Raw genomic sequence first — 15,649 nt, 5'->3', positions numbered from 1 at the left:
GAGGGGGCTAGCCAGAATGTCGAGTCCTTAGAGTGGCAAACCTTGACTCTGATACGATGAGAGAATATGTGGAAATCCCATATCACTCTCCAAAAGAACCCTCTCGCACTTTAGGGACCAGACACTATGACTAGCCCCCTCTCAACACTTTGGGACAATTTGTGTCCATCTAGCCTCTGTTGGAGGGGGCATGCTAGAGTCTCACACCGGCTAGACTTGGACATATATGTTGAAACCTCCCTTCCTACTTAAGAGAGCGATACGAGGGTTCCACATATTCTCACAAATAGAAAATCTCATAGTAGCAAAAGAATGAAACATATAGTGTGTTGAGTAATGGTCTAATATGATAAGAGACTGAGGCCTTACTTTCAGCTACTTGGGCATGGGCACTCTACAGACGACGAATATTTGTGGTCAATAGTTTAAGAGAAAGCATACATACCATGTGAAGATCAAAATCAAAGTTCGATTACTTCAAGCTCCTCCATCAACTTTCCATCTACCGTCCTCATCCCCCTATCTTAAATCGGATTCCTTCACCGTAAGAAACTGAGTTTGCAGTAACTCATTCATGACGTAACAAATCCGTAATAACATCCATACGATAGAAAACCAATTCCAAACACATTCCACGAGCAGACATACCATCTGACACAAACCAAATATCAACAGACTTCAAATTCCTTCGTTCCAGAAGACATTTCACATCGTAAATTACCTTCATCATGCTCCATCGTCAATTACCTTCATCATGAAACATTTATAGCATAAGTTAAAATCTTAAATTATCATCCTACAATGCAAATTGATTGTAACAAAGACATCACAACTGGATGAACAGAATTCCGAATAAACCTAGGTTTTGAATTGAAGGTGCTAAATATTTACCTTACATCTGAGAATTGGGGGCCCTAACTTCGATAATTGCTCGTAGTAGATTTGTGATTTCGTAGATCAGGTATCATTTGCAAGAAAGAGAATTAAGAATCGAAGTTGCTCGTCGATCTCCTTTGTGTTAGCAGCAATGGCTGCATGGGGGGTACGTCCAAGGATTCAGAGCCTTGTAGAATAAGTTAAAACTTTACCACACAATCGTTACATAAATTTTTTTGAGTATATTACATAAATAGTCCCTGTGATTTATTGAAGTTCCACCAGTTGCCACCCCAAATTTAGAAATTACATCAGTCGTCCTCATTAGGTCATTGTTTTTATACTCTTTCACCAATCGTCCCTAACTCTAACGTTTGTTAATGTCAATTGTTAAGTGCCCTCCCAAACTAAAGGGCAATTTGGTCATTTAGATATATCTACTGTGGTTTACTAAAATTCTACCAATTGTATCCCCGAGTCAGAAATTACACCAATCATCCATATCGTTTCTATTTGCTTTTACAAATAGTCTTTGGCCCTAACTTATATCAGTTAAAGCCAATTGTTAAGTGTCATCACATGCTAAAGGGAATTTTGGTCTCCTCGATGTGTTTTATTGATTTGCAAATATGGGTTCTTTTCCGATGGAGGTAGAGTATAAACTCGGCACCAGCATGCTTTGAAATTCAAGATTCGGGATTCTTTTGATGCTATGTAGGGAGGAAGGTAAGATAAGAAGAGACCTACTTTGCCACCGTCCTCTCTTTTTCGTTGCTCCTCCTTCAGCACGACACCTCCACTGTTGCCACCCTCTCCCCTCCCATTATGTTTGGGTTTGTATTTGTGGTGGAGATGGATGCTTTTGAACCTTGAGCTTGAGTTTGTCAAGTTGAGGCAAAGGAGGAGCTCTGCCACTATCATTCTGCTCCTTAAGTCGTGCAACTCGTTTGTATGAAGCCGGAATCGCTAGTAATCGGCGGTAAGCCATACGACGATGAATCCATTCTCAGGACTTGTACACACTGCTCGTCACACTTGGTCATGCTCAAAGTTGTTACCTTGACCGCAATGAGGGGGTGTCGAAAGGTAGGGCTAGTGACTAGAATGAAGTTGTAACAAGGTAGTCGTACTAAAAGGTGCGACCCATTTGTATAACTTCAATAGCGTATGGTGCATCTAATGGGTGGGTGGTAATAACGGTGGTTGTGCTTGAAAGAGATGGAGAACGGAGACGAAGAGAACGGGGCTTAGGAAGGTTAGGTCTTTTTAATTGCTTTACAACTTGTGTACTAGCTATAAACACTTACATGTTTATATTATTTTTTAACATAGAGCCTAAACAACTGATTAACAGATCTTAAGGTAAGTTACAATTGGTGAAGACAAATTTAATATGGTTGGGGGTTGTTAGCATAATCTCTAAATTAGAATGACTATTCGTTGCTATAAGCGTAAACTTAATATGTTTTTAATTACAAAAATAAATAAAAGATGATATTAATGTATGCAATTTTTTTTGATTAACCTGGATATCCAACCCGCTATGCGAGCCGACTAATCCCAGGCCGACCACCTGCTTTACAGGTAGCCCGGAGTCACCGCATTTGAACCTCCATGGCCACAAGGGGATTTTTATTCCTCCTTGGATTTGAACCTGTGACCTCCTTGTACTTTTGACCTTTGGAGCCTAGTTCAAATCAATCAGGCACCACCTTTGTGGTTTAATGTATGCAATTTACATTCTACCACAAGTAGTTCATTTCCAAACGTTATAGGCCTCATGAAAGTCTTGGGAGTCAAACAATTTCAAGAAAGTCATCCGGTCTTAATATTACGTTGTCATGCAGATGAAGATGGAAAATGACACCATTGGTAATATCGGCCAAAGAACCCAACCCAAGTACCACTATCACGAGAGAGGTTGTTCATGTGCCTGAAACTATTCTTGATTTGTTGCAAATAAGTTATAGGTTTCCACCTTTTGATGAACTCATAACACATGTATGTGGTTTTTGGAAGATGTCGTCCCAGTATATATTTATTGGGCCCGCCCTATTCCATAAACCACATCCAACTTTTCTATTCAACTCATCATTATTAATAGATACAGTTCTGTAATATGAAAAAAATATTCGTTTTTGGTTCACTAAATATATAATTAAAATGTTTGTTGTGCATAAGTTGTCGGTTCGAATACCGAAGATTTTTCTTAGGGACAAAACAAGGATCATTATTCTACATTTGACATGACTTTTATGTGAAAGATACAATAATAGAGTGAAACAAACCTATTTTTTACTAATATACTCTTAAAATAAAACTGGATTCTCTTTTAAAACATCATATACGTCTCCATATTTTACATTTTATCCATTCTTTAAATTTTATTTATTATACTTTATCCATTTTAAACTTTTATTATCCTTAAAATATTATTTTTATGCGTTTTCTATATTTTGATTAATTTATGTAGTTTATTAAATATTAACAACAATAAAAATATAGAAAAGGTATAAAATAAGAATCGTAAATTAATAAACTTCATATTTTGGTGTCATATTAATCTTCTTGATGAAATTTTTTAATGATATATTTTGTTATAGAAAAAATATTTACTCTATTATAACTCAATGAATTACATAAACCAATCAAAATATATATTAAAAAAAGTGAAAAGTACAATAAAAACCAATGAACTTTCTTGTTTGGAATGATTAAGTCCTTGAACTTTTTTTTGGAACAAATAAGTCATTGGACTTTCCAAAAAATGTTAAATAAGTCCTTGAACATTCCAAAATATGTTAAATAAGTCATTGGACAATTTTTGGAACAAATAAGTCCTTGGACATTCCAAAAAATGTTAAATAAGTCCTTGGACAATTTTTGGAACAAATAAGTTCTTGAACAATCCAAAACATGTTAAATAACTTTTTGAAAAAAATAAAGTGGTAAAATAGTGATTCTTATGACTTTTTGAAAAAAATAAAGTGGTAAAATAGTGAAAAAAATCCGGAAAAAAACCCAATGAACATTCATATTTTGAACGATTAAGCCCCTAAATATTTTTTGAACCAAAAAGTATTCAGATTTATAAAATTAAACAAATATAAAAAAAGTACTTACATTTACAAAAAAATAATTACCATTTTAACTAGTTGTACAAGTCATGAGAATGTATCAAACATGTTCTATAAAAGTTCAAGAAGTTATTTAACATGTTTTGGATTGTTCAAGGACTTATTTATTCCAAAAATTGTCCAAGGACTTATTTAACATTTTTTGAAATGTCTAAAGACTTATTTAACATTTTTTAGAATGTCCAAGGACTTATTTAACATTTTTTGGAATGTCTAAGGACTTATTTAACATATTTTAGAATGTTCAAGGACTTATTTGTGCCAAAAAATTGTCCAAGAACTTATTTAACATGTTTTAGAAAATTCAAGGACTTATTTGTTCCAAAAAAAAGTTCAAGGACTTAATCATTTCAAACAAGAAAGTTCATTGGTTTTTATTGTACTTTTCCCTTAAAAAAACTTATTAAGGGTAAATTGATCATTTTATCAATCATGTTGTCCATTTATGTCTTACCAAATGTTGAACAACTGTCATATGTTGTCCTGTTATGTAATTTGTGGGTACCAATCGTATCTTTACCATTACTATCAAGGTAGGTACCAGAGATTATTTGACTATAAGAAACAAAAATATGAACATTTTCACAAAATATTCATTGGTATATTGGTTAGTTATTTGTTTTTCATATGCGAGGTCATTTGTTCAAGTCTTTTAATACAATTTTTTTTTAAAACGTAAAAAATCTAAAATTAAAAGTTAAAAATTAAGAAAAATGACTTAAACGGAATTCGAACTCAGGCCTAAGGTGGGAGAAAATCATACAAATCAACTCTACCAAGGATTACCATTGTAGTTTTAAAATATATAGGATGTTATAAGTTATTTTGAGAAGTAAACAAGTGATGATAGCCTTTCATACAGTGAATGTCGGATTTGGCTGGTCAAGAATTGCGGATATGCAAAAATAAAAGAGGTAGTTTTGTAACTTTTACAAATAGACGGCAAACGGGTTCGTACGTAAACCCGTATGATTGACATATAAACTATGTTAACTGATTCATATATAAATCATTGTGAATTACATATGAATTAATTAACTGATTCAGATATGAACTCGTGTGATTAACACATGAACTAATTAATTGTTTCACATATGAACTATTTGCCGTCTATTTGTAACAGTTACGAAACTAACCCTCTACATATTCGCATACCCATATGAGAATTATCTGATATTTCACAGTCAAAGTGACAAATGTTGACCAGATGAAGAACTATAATAACTTGTGTACTTCCCAAATACTTTACCATTTATCAAATGAACTTTTCCTTGTATATAGAAATGCATAAAACAAAAGGGCAAATTGTATTAAAAAATAACATATTTTAACTTGATTTTTATTTTGTGTAACGTACTTATAAAACTTCTATTTTAATACCTAAGATGCAAAATTTTAAACATTTAAGTACCCAAATAACCGGTTGAAGCATTAATAGGTTATCATGCTGATGTGATAAGTGATGAGATGAAATTGAATTGAATAACAAATAATACTGAGTTGGATACCACATCACTTGTTACATCAGCATGGTAACCGGTTAATGCTTCAATCAGCTGTCTGAATACTTAATTGTTTAAAACTTTACATCTTAAATAAAATTTTAAAAATAACAAATAAAAGTTTTAAAAATATATTACTCGAAATAAAAATCAAATTAAAGTAATTATTTTTTCAAACAATTTACCAAAACAAAACAATACGATAGCTTTTTTCACGATCTTGGAATCAGACCGTAATTGTTATTTTTTTTATAAAAGAAATTTGGTCCTTGTTAAAAGCTACGTAAGCGTGGGTAGTTGGAAGTTATTTCCCGTTTGGAAAATGAAATCGTCTGAAAACATCAAAAAAACTACTCCATATTGAGGAACATATTCGACGAATTTCAGTACCAATCTAATCCACAGCAGCAGGCGAGCTGTAGCGCGAAGCTTTATCGGCAAATCAATACGGCGCACCGTCGCCGGCGGACTCTCAGCTTCACGTTTGCAGACTCTGTTAGGTATTAATTACGGTTGCATTTCTAAAAAGGTCAATTTCTTGCATACCAAGATACAACTTATCCCCAAATTCGATTCGTCTTGTTGTATTCTTTAATGTTAATAATTGATGTACGTGGTGGAAATTTTCAAATCGAAGTGATTCTGTGTGATGCATGATGCATCATCCATCGCCATCTTCTTCGTTTACGAGCGTTGCTGAATTTAATTCAGAAAATCTAACCCTAACCCTAATTCCAGGACTCCCGGACGATCTAGCAGCCTTAATTCTTGCTTTTCTTCCGTACTCTTATCATGGGCGACTCAAATCCATTTGTAGATCATGGAAATACTTCTTTTCATCGAGAATCCTACACTCAATCCGCCGTAAACATATCCCTTTCTCTAAACGCTCTCACCTCCTCTGTATCTTCCCCCAAGACCCTTCAGTTTCTTCACCTTACATATTCGACCCTCAAAATCTCGCCTGGTGTTATCTTCCTCCCATGCCATGTAACCCTCACGTATATGGTCTCTGTAATTTCACTTCTGTTTCCCATGATTCTCACCTTTATGTGCTTGGTGGTTCCCTTTTTGATACCCGATCATTTCCACTTGATCGTCCATCTCCATCTTCCTCTGCCTTCCGGTACGACTTTGTGACACATACTTGGGATTCTCTTCCTCCCATGCTTTCACCTCGTGGGAGCTTTGCCTGTGCAGCAATCCCTAATACCGGTCGGATTCTTGTGGCCGGTGGTGGGTCCAGGCACACCATGTTTGGTGCTGCAGGAAGTAGGATGAGTTCTGTGGAGATGTATGATATTGGAAGGAATGAATGGATGGCATTGGATGGATTGCCCAGGTTTCGAGCAGGGTGTGTTGGGTTTATGGTGGGCAATGGGGATGAAGAGAAAGAATTTTGGGTTATGGGTGGGTATGGTGAATCTAGGACGATATTGGGTGTTTTTCCTGTAGATGAGATTTACAGGGACGCGGTGGTGATGAAGTTAAAAAATGGCGGAGTTGGAAAGTGGAGAGAGCTTGGGGACATGTGGGAAGAAGGAGAAAGGAGTCGGCTTGGAAGAATTGCCATTGTTGAGGATACAAATGGGGGTTCTCCTGGAATTTTCATGCTTGACAAGAATGACATATTCAGGTAAGCTGTCATGTCTTCAATTATAAAAAGTTGTAAATGATCAATGACTTTTTCCATAAGCTTCCCTGCATCATGCATTTACGTGTTGGCTATCTAGGTCAATGACCTTCTCCAGAAGCTCCTGTATTTCTAAATCTTTACAGGAAAGAGGGACCGGTTAGATGAAGGTCATGGAGCTAAATCTTTTTAGAAGGTCATGCTCCTGACTGAAAGCTCATTTAAGAGCATTTATCTTAAGAATCCATTTATTTGTTGACATATTTGTTCTCATGCTACCATACACATGATTGTGATGTCAAATATGCTAGCAGGATAATTTAGGTATTAAAATTTGGTGTAAACTGTTGATCACTATTAAAAGGAAGTGGTGTTTTATATACTTGTTTTAAAGAAAAACACTTTATTGAACTTGGAGGTACATGAATGAAGTTTGGCCACCTGGTAAAAGCCTGACTAATGGAAGATATACATATAGATATTGGCTTCTCTAGTCCTAGAAACATGTCATTTGGTTTTACCTCTCCAGCTCCTTTCTTTCTGCCTATGCTATCTACAGATCCTCACCCCTAGTCTGCTACCCCAATCTTGCATCTCCAAGAACTCATATCAGAGGTCATGTCCTTGGAAATGCCTAAAACTTTTATGTCCAACCTCAGTTGATGAATTACTAGTTGTCTTCCCACAATACTTCACACGTTCCATAAATTCTTAGTAGATACTTAAACTAGATACCTGCTTAAATGCTTTCATATATGTAAACCGTTGTACACCTTTTGTTTGCTTAGGGTGCGTTTGGCACCCAAAATAGGACAACTGTTCAGCGTTTGGTAAGACATGACTGATCGGACAGGATTGTTAAAATGACTAATTTACCCCTAATGAGTTGTTTAGATCCTCTCTATATTTTGATTAATCCATGTTATTTATTATAAAATAAATATTTTTATAACAAAATATATTGTTAGAAAGTTTTCAACAAGACGATTAAAATGACACCAAAATATGAAGTTTATTAATTTCCAATTTTTATTTTATACCTTTTGTATATTATTTTTATTATTATTAATATCTAATAAATTACATAAATTAACCAAAATATAGAAAAAGTATATGAATAATATTTTGAGGACAGTAAAATGAAAGTTTAAGGAGGATAAAATACAATAAATAAAATTTAAAGAATTAATAAAATGTAAATATGGAGACGTATTTGATGTTTAGAAAAGAATTAAGTTTTATTTTGTGGGTATATAGGTAAAAAAAAGGCTTGTTCCACGTTGTTCCTTGGGGTGGGGTGTAACACACCTGTTCCACATAGAAGTCATGCCAAACGTGGAAAAGTGATCGCTGTCCTGTTAAGTACCAAACGCACCATAACTGATGTTACTTTTACCACCTTCAGAGTATCAACTTCTATTTTGAAACGAATTTGGAGCGTGAACGAAGTCCTACCACAATTTCTAGTCTTATGACAATGGCACCTAATTTAACATAATTCCAACATGGTTTTAGGTATGACATGGCTTCAAATCGCTGGTGGAAGGAAACTAGTGTGCCAAAAAGAGCCGCAGATGAGTCATCAGTAGGGTTTGTTGCGCTGGATGGTGAGCTGCAAGTTATGGCCCTTCACAGTGGAGCTGATCCAACAAAGAACCGAAGGCCAAGACGGCTTAAGAGGTCAGCGTCTCTATTCCTACAAATATACCATCCTGAGAAGAAGATATGGAGAACCCTTATCACCAAACCACCATTCCAGCAACCTTTAGATTTCAAAACCGCAGTTATGTGCACTATTAGACTCTAAAATGGATTATCTGGTTTGTGACTTTCATACAAATTTGTTAAATCCACTTATCAGTAGTAGTAGTAGTAGTAGTAGTAAATCATATATTGGTTTCATTGTATAGCATGGTGTTGAATCAGTTGTCCATTTACCATCTTGAAGGAAACCATTCGCTCAAGGTTATCATGTGTACATAAGAAATATAAATAAAATTGTTAATAATTTGATTTTGTAGTATTTCTCTTTTCAAAGAATATCATCGATTATGTTGTTAAGTTACCTTTTCTTTCTGCAGAATGTAATGCTTCCTTTTCTCAAATAAGATGGTTTCAACTCTGTTATTTGAATCTTGTTTACGTCACAAGTAAACCAAACCAAAAGGATCCGGTATATCTAATCCCACTCAAAAGTAGAGTCACCCCCTGGGGAGGGGGGAGGGGGGTTGAGATGTACGTATACCTGATCTATTATGGCAAAAAGTAGAGTGACTGTTTTCTTGAAGACCCCCAACTTGTGCAAGAGTAATAGCACATGGCAAACATAGAACGGGAAAATAAGAAAAAGATATAATGAGTAGGTACATTGAAAACATACACAAGGGAAGGTAAGGTGAAACTACCATATGTGCTACATGTCCCCACAAGTAGTCTGCTACCCTAGTCTTCCGGCTCCATGTCCTATCAGATGTCATGTCATCGGAAATTCCTAAGGCCGCCATGTCCATCCTCAAGTGGAGCACTCATAAAACACTAGATCTAAATTAACATTCTTGGTGGACTGTCTTATTACCACATAAACCTGCTAGAGCTGGTAGACACCAAAAGGGAGTCAACTGATGTCACAAAACAACACCCGAAAGTCAACTTAGGTCAAAACTCACTGGCTTAACTTATTAAGCCGCTGTTCTGTTGAGTTTGCCTTTCTTTTGTGGGTTCTCTTCAGCCGAACTACTGCTTCTGTTCTCTTTAGTTATTGGACGGCTTGCTGATCTACTAATCCCCTGCGAGCCTTCCCCATAGACTTGTGGGCTAAAATCGGGAAAAGCTCCAGATCCTTCACCTTCCATGCTGGTTCCACTTCGTGGTGTGTGGATCCCACTGGTTCCAATAGAGCCGATGCCAAGCTGGCTCTGTAACGCATGGTGTTGCTGCTGCACCGATGTAAAGGGTGGCTGCTGATCAAATGCTGTATGTGATTGAGCCATCATATGGAACTGTGGGACCATGTGGTGCGATTGCAATTGTTGCTGCTGCTGCTGCTGCTGCTGCTGCTGCTGCATGAGTTCATATAGGGCCATATTACTATCTTTAGCGTGTTATGATACATATAAACAAAAAAGAAGAACGATAGCCTTATGTGTTTGTGTATCATCTGTTGTACAACCACCTTGTGATGCACCCTAATCTCCTAAGTGTGTTTGGTACGTAGGACAAGACAGTACAAAAACATGTCTCATGTTTTGTGTGACAGCAGACTGGGACAGGACATGACTTGAGTAGGACAAAAATGCATTTTTTCCTGGTGGAATAAAAATCAAGAAGATGTGACAAGATAGGTAAATTACTAAACTACCCTCCTAACTTTTCAAATCTTGATCATATCCGTCTTTCTCTCTTTGTTACTGTTTTCATAAGCTGGTGGTCTTCAAGGAAACAACCGCTCTCCTCTTTGGGTAGACGTTAAGTCGGCGTACATCTTACCCTCCCCAGACCCCCACCTCAACTGAGATGTACCGAGTTCGTTTGATTTGGTTACCCATGTCAAATTAAAACCCTTATACCTTCTGCAACTCTTACCCCCCCCCCCCCCCAAAAAAAAAGAACCTCATTCTCTTTCCTCTAGTCATGTCCAATCCCTTCCGTGTACCAAAAGCACCCCCTAGTACTAGATGAAATACACACAATGATCAGAAGTTCAGATTATTACCTGAAGATGAATGGGAGATGGCTTCGATTGGCAGTCGGCTATTGCAGCCAAATACATGAGATTTTGCTGAAGCCTCGTTTGGTTTCTGGACAAAATTATCATATTATTTTCACAACTGTCATTTCCATGATACCCTTTGAAGGAAAAGTATGTATATATATACACTTACTCTGCACATTCACTGAACTTCCCTGTATTCTGATTCTCCAAGATGTTCAAGATAAGTGCCTTGTTTTCATCCAAATACTGCACATACACAATCGGTCAATGACACCTCGATTCTAACCGTTGACCTTAGTGCACCAAGGCCGATCGGCTTTAACCGTTGACCTTGGTGCACTAAGGCTTGTCGGCTTTGTAGAGGTTCCTAATTCTTTTGATTCTGTTAGAGTCCTATCAACTAGACTTCGACTATTTTTGTTCCGTATATATTGGAACCTCATTTTTCTTTTCAAGGGCTATTTTGGAAAGTAATCTAACGGGTTCCACATGTTCTCACGAATATATATATATAGAGAGAGAGAGAGAGATGAAAGACCTGTTGGATGTGATCAGTAGTAACACTTGTGGTGTTGAAGTGCTGCTGCTGCTGCTGCTGCATCTGGTGCATGAGTTGTTGCTGCATGCTTTTTTATCTGTGATCTCACCTGCTATTCTGCTACTTTTATATGTATATATTTTATATGGATTGATTTTGGTAAGTATAGGGTTGGGGTAGATGACTCTTTTTGTTTCTTGATGTCCTCTAAATAAATAAAAGTAGGGGTGTAGGGCAGTGGTAGCATCCTGTGATCTCCTTTAAGGATGCCATTTATTGTAAGTCTATCATACCTTCTCTTGGGATTCTCACTCACTCTCTTCAATGTCACGACTCTTATCTACAAATTCCAAGATGATATGAATATATTTATATATATTATAAAAATGTTATTTTGATGTTATAGTCAAAATCCCAGTAGAAAAAACCATAAATTAAACGAACTCAGTATATCTCACTCGAATATGTAAAAAGGTTGGTGTTATTTTAATGATAATGTTGTGTTATGGATGAATAATGGAATGGAAGGGTGGGTGGGACCAAGAGAGAATAAAATGATGGGAAGATAGGGGAGCACGTGAATGCAATGTATGTGTAAGGAGATGGTAAAATGGAATGAAGATGGAATGTGGATGAGATGGGTGGAGGGTACGAGGGATCTTCACCTCCTAACACGTACTTGCTACGTATGCATCTAAAACACGAAATATATAGGCGAAACTATCTTGTTTTCGTAAGATATGTGAGATTATATTTTTATATTTGAAATTTTAGAGTAAAATATTGTGAAGATAAAAATATCTGAATTTTCACAGTAGAAACGTTAAGAAGGTTACCTTCACTATGTTTTTTTAGTGAAGTTTTAAATATAAAAATGTGGTCTTACGGGTCTTACGAAAACAAACTGGTTTTACATGATCCTAAAATATATATATAGTATAGATATATATATATATACACACACACACACACACACATATATATATATATATATATATGTGTGTGTGTGTGTGTGTGTGTAAGGTTGGGTTTCAATAAGAAAGAAAATCTGGTGAAAAGCGTAAGAAGAGATCTTCACCCTTGAATCAATCATAATTGAATGTCAACATTAATGAGGTGTACCGAATCAATTACAATTCTTAGATGAGCATGAAATTAAAAATGATTAGGAGTTCAGATTTCTTTTTAAGTTTCTCATCATAACTTCTATTCTCTCTCTCTCTCTCTCTCTCTCTCTCTATATATATATATATATATATATATATATATATATATATATATATATACAGGGATGAATTCAAACAAGAACGTATGAACATTTTTTTACTACAGTCAATTATATGTGATACTATATTCCATTATTTACACGTGATACTAAATAAGAGACGTGGACGACATTTGTCGCGACCTAGGTTGTGGGTCAAGTCGCCTGTACACCACCAACCCCCCAAGTGTAGTGTATTATCACATGTGATAAAAATGTTCTTCATGTTATATTATAATCTATCACATGTGATATTATAATCTATCACATGTGATATAATAAATTAAAGACGCAAACGACCTTTGGCGCGACCTAGTCGCAGGACAAGTCGTCCGTACACCACCAGGTCCCCTCACGTGTATTAAAACATGTGATAAGGATGTTCTCATGTTTTTATAAAATGGAGAATTTCTTGTTTGAACCTGCACCGATATATTATATGTGCGTGTATGACGGAGGATCAAATGAAAACAAACGCTTACAGATAAGCGTTGATAAATAGGTCCGTAAACTCATTCTTCAGTAGGCACGTGGTTAGAACCCCGAATCTTTTGAGTTGTAAATTGCACAATTTGTATGAAAAAGTTACGTACTTTAACTTGATTCCTATTTTGAGTAACGTACTTTCAAAACTTTCATTTTGGGTACCTAAGATGTAAACTTTTAAACATTTAAACATTCGGGTAACCGGTTATTATACTGATGTGACTAGATGTGATATTCAACTCAATATTATTTCCTGACATGGTTAGTGACATATTTTTTTAAATCTAAATTTATTCTTTTTTTAATCTAAAATTAGTCTTCAATCGTTTACCCGGGTATTTAAATGTTTAAAATTTTACATCTTAAGTACCAAAATGAAAGTTTTAAAAGTATGTTACCTAAAATGAGAATCAAGTTAAAGTACGTTACTTTTTCATGCAATTTGCCCTTGTAAATTCTCAACAAAATTGGTAACATTGGTATAACAATTTTATAAATAAAATCAATTAAATTACTGATTTACGTTGAACCAACCAAATTGATAAAAATCGATTTAATAAAGACTTTTAACATATTTTAAAACATTATTACAAACAAATCTTATAAAATACCAGTTCTAAATTAAATCCAACAAATCAAATCAGCATTAAAAAACAATACAATACATAAATAATCATACATGTATACTGTATACCAACCAATGTTTATCTTATCTTAAAAAAAACCAAAGAAAATTCAACACTTTTGAAATATAACATTTTTTATATAATATAATGTATATGTATGTCTTGTAATAACTAAATTTATAATATGAATTTAGTAAAAGTTAATTCAAATTATTTATTAAATATCTAAATACAAGAATAAAATAATTTGAATCTTATTAATATAAATCTGTTAAAAATTTGTATCAGTTGGATTTGGACCATTTCTTTTTTTATATGTTGGGATCTTATTTTCTTCTCACTGACTTTTTTGGAGGGTAATCCAACAAGAGTTCCATATTAGCTCATGTGGTATCGAAGTCAATGTCTATCATTCTAGAGACTTGGAATTTCAGGGCAATCTGTACTCAGCGGCGGACATATGAAGGTTCCAATAGGTCTTGTGCACCTGTTTAACCGATTTTCGCAAGTAGAACTTCTTTGGGGTACTAAAGGTGCACTGTTAAACTTTAAAGGATGCTTCGGAATATTAGAAAATACAAAAAACATCAACCAAAAAATTGAAAAAGTTTTTCGAAATCAGCAAAAAAATATTTAAAAAAATCCCTCAAAATCAATTAAAAATCCCTTAAGATGGTGAAATTTCAGTTAAAAAGATGAGTTGATTTTGTGGGCCTTTGGTCTATCTTGAAAGTGAAACCATACGACAAAAACTCTGGGTCTGCCTATGTCAGCACTCATCTAGCCCCCTTGACTGAGACCAAGGTTCTAAATGACGTAAGACGAAACATGGGTTGGCGGTGGTATCATGTCTCAAGCCTCATGAGTCACGACGAGGTCATTATGTTTTCCAAGGCATGCCCTAAGGCGACATATGTATGTATACATATATCTGTGTATATGCATACTTATGTGTGTTAATCTTTTGGATACAATTTAAATTCATATAAAGTTATAAAATTAAAAAAAAAAAAAACCATTTACATCAAACTTGTAAGAAAATGATATCCAAAAGTGGAAATCGGGATTAAATAGTAAAGATTTATGTCTCTATCGTTTCTTTTTTAATTTTTATTTAACTTTTAGATGTGGTACATACTTATCATTTATTCTTCAAGTTATATGTTTTAAAAAAAAGTAAAAAAAAAAAAAACCATATCTTACAAAATAACGCATTGTAACGCGCCATAATGGTTATAGAAGCCGAGACTTAGAGTGGAGCCATAGAGGTTATTATGGCGACAAAGCTCGTAACTCGCAATAATGAGTCATTTAGAATCATGACTGGGACGATATGTGTCGTCTAGTCTCTATTGGAATTTAGAGGCGACGTGTTAAAGTCCTACATCAATTAGACTTGAATCACTTATTTTTCTTATATACTGAAACATTCATTTTTTTTATAAAGACTATTTTAAAGAGTAATCTAACGAGAGCTCTATAAGCTCTCACAAAATCACTGTATAATTGTTTGAAAAAGTCAACAAATTTTATAATCTGAAAATGGAAAATAGAAATTTAAAGAAATTAAATAAAAAAAAAAGGAAAACCACGCAAACACCTACTCGAGCCATGACGTGTAAATCTTGTCGTATTATTAGTTAATTTTTTTTTTTTTAACTGGGATTGTTTTTTTTATTGAAAAAAATCACCTCAGTTATATAAAAAAAAGTTAACCGGAGTCATGGACAAACCTATAGTGGTGTATATGGTGGCTCGTGCCAATGTATAATTCCTCCATTAAAGGATGAAAAAAATTATGTTTGTGAAACGTGCAATCGTATTATTTGTTGCATGCCACTGTATGTATTTTGAAACTACAATGATAACAACTTT

At 34.8% G+C, this 15,649-nt stretch overlaps 2 protein-coding genes across 4 annotated transcripts; one reads left to right on the top strand and one right to left on the bottom strand.

Moving 5' to 3' along the window:
- The first annotated feature begins 5,802 nt into the window (after positions 1 to 5,802).
- LOC112517627 (F-box/kelch-repeat protein OR23-like) lies at positions 5,803 to 9,164 on the top strand. The gene is made up of 2 exons (XM_025124979.1): positions 5,803 to 7,151; positions 8,664 to 9,164. The coding sequence occupies exons 1-2, from the start codon at positions 6,169 to 6,171 to the stop codon at positions 8,953 to 8,955; spliced, it is 1,275 nt and encodes a 424-aa protein (XP_024980747.1). The 5' UTR covers positions 5,803 to 6,168; the 3' UTR covers positions 8,956 to 9,164.
- A 318-nt stretch (positions 9,165 to 9,482) lies between these two features.
- On the bottom strand, positions 9,483 to 11,644 carry LOC112518491 (GRF1-interacting factor 1-like). Of its 3 annotated transcripts, none has more exons than XM_025126198.1 (4): positions 11,399 to 11,644; positions 11,030 to 11,106; positions 10,861 to 10,945; positions 9,483 to 10,207 (listed from the first exon to the last, which is right to left on the bottom strand). In XM_025126198.1, exons 1-4 carry the CDS (start codon positions 11,483 to 11,485, stop codon positions 9,827 to 9,829), a joined length of 630 nt encoding a protein of 209 aa, XP_024981966.1. In that variant the 5' UTR covers positions 11,486 to 11,644; the 3' UTR covers positions 9,483 to 9,826. The 3 variants fall into 3 exon arrangements, with proteins under 3 accessions (XP_024981966.1, XP_024981968.1, XP_024981967.1); XM_025126200.1 differs by having other exon boundaries at positions 9,483 to 10,183; XM_025126199.1 differs by having other exon boundaries at positions 9,483 to 10,186; positions 11,399 to 11,642.
- Positions 11,645 to 15,649: the final 4,005 nt, after the last annotated feature.

Source organism: Cynara cardunculus, assembly GCF_001531365.2.
Source record: "Cynara cardunculus var. scolymus isolate 2C chromosome LG 9, CcrdV1, whole genome shotgun sequence".
NCBI classification, from domain to species: domain Eukaryota; kingdom Viridiplantae; phylum Streptophyta; class Magnoliopsida; order Asterales; family Asteraceae; genus Cynara; species Cynara cardunculus.
This window is presented reverse-complemented; position numbering and strand designations above follow the sequence as displayed.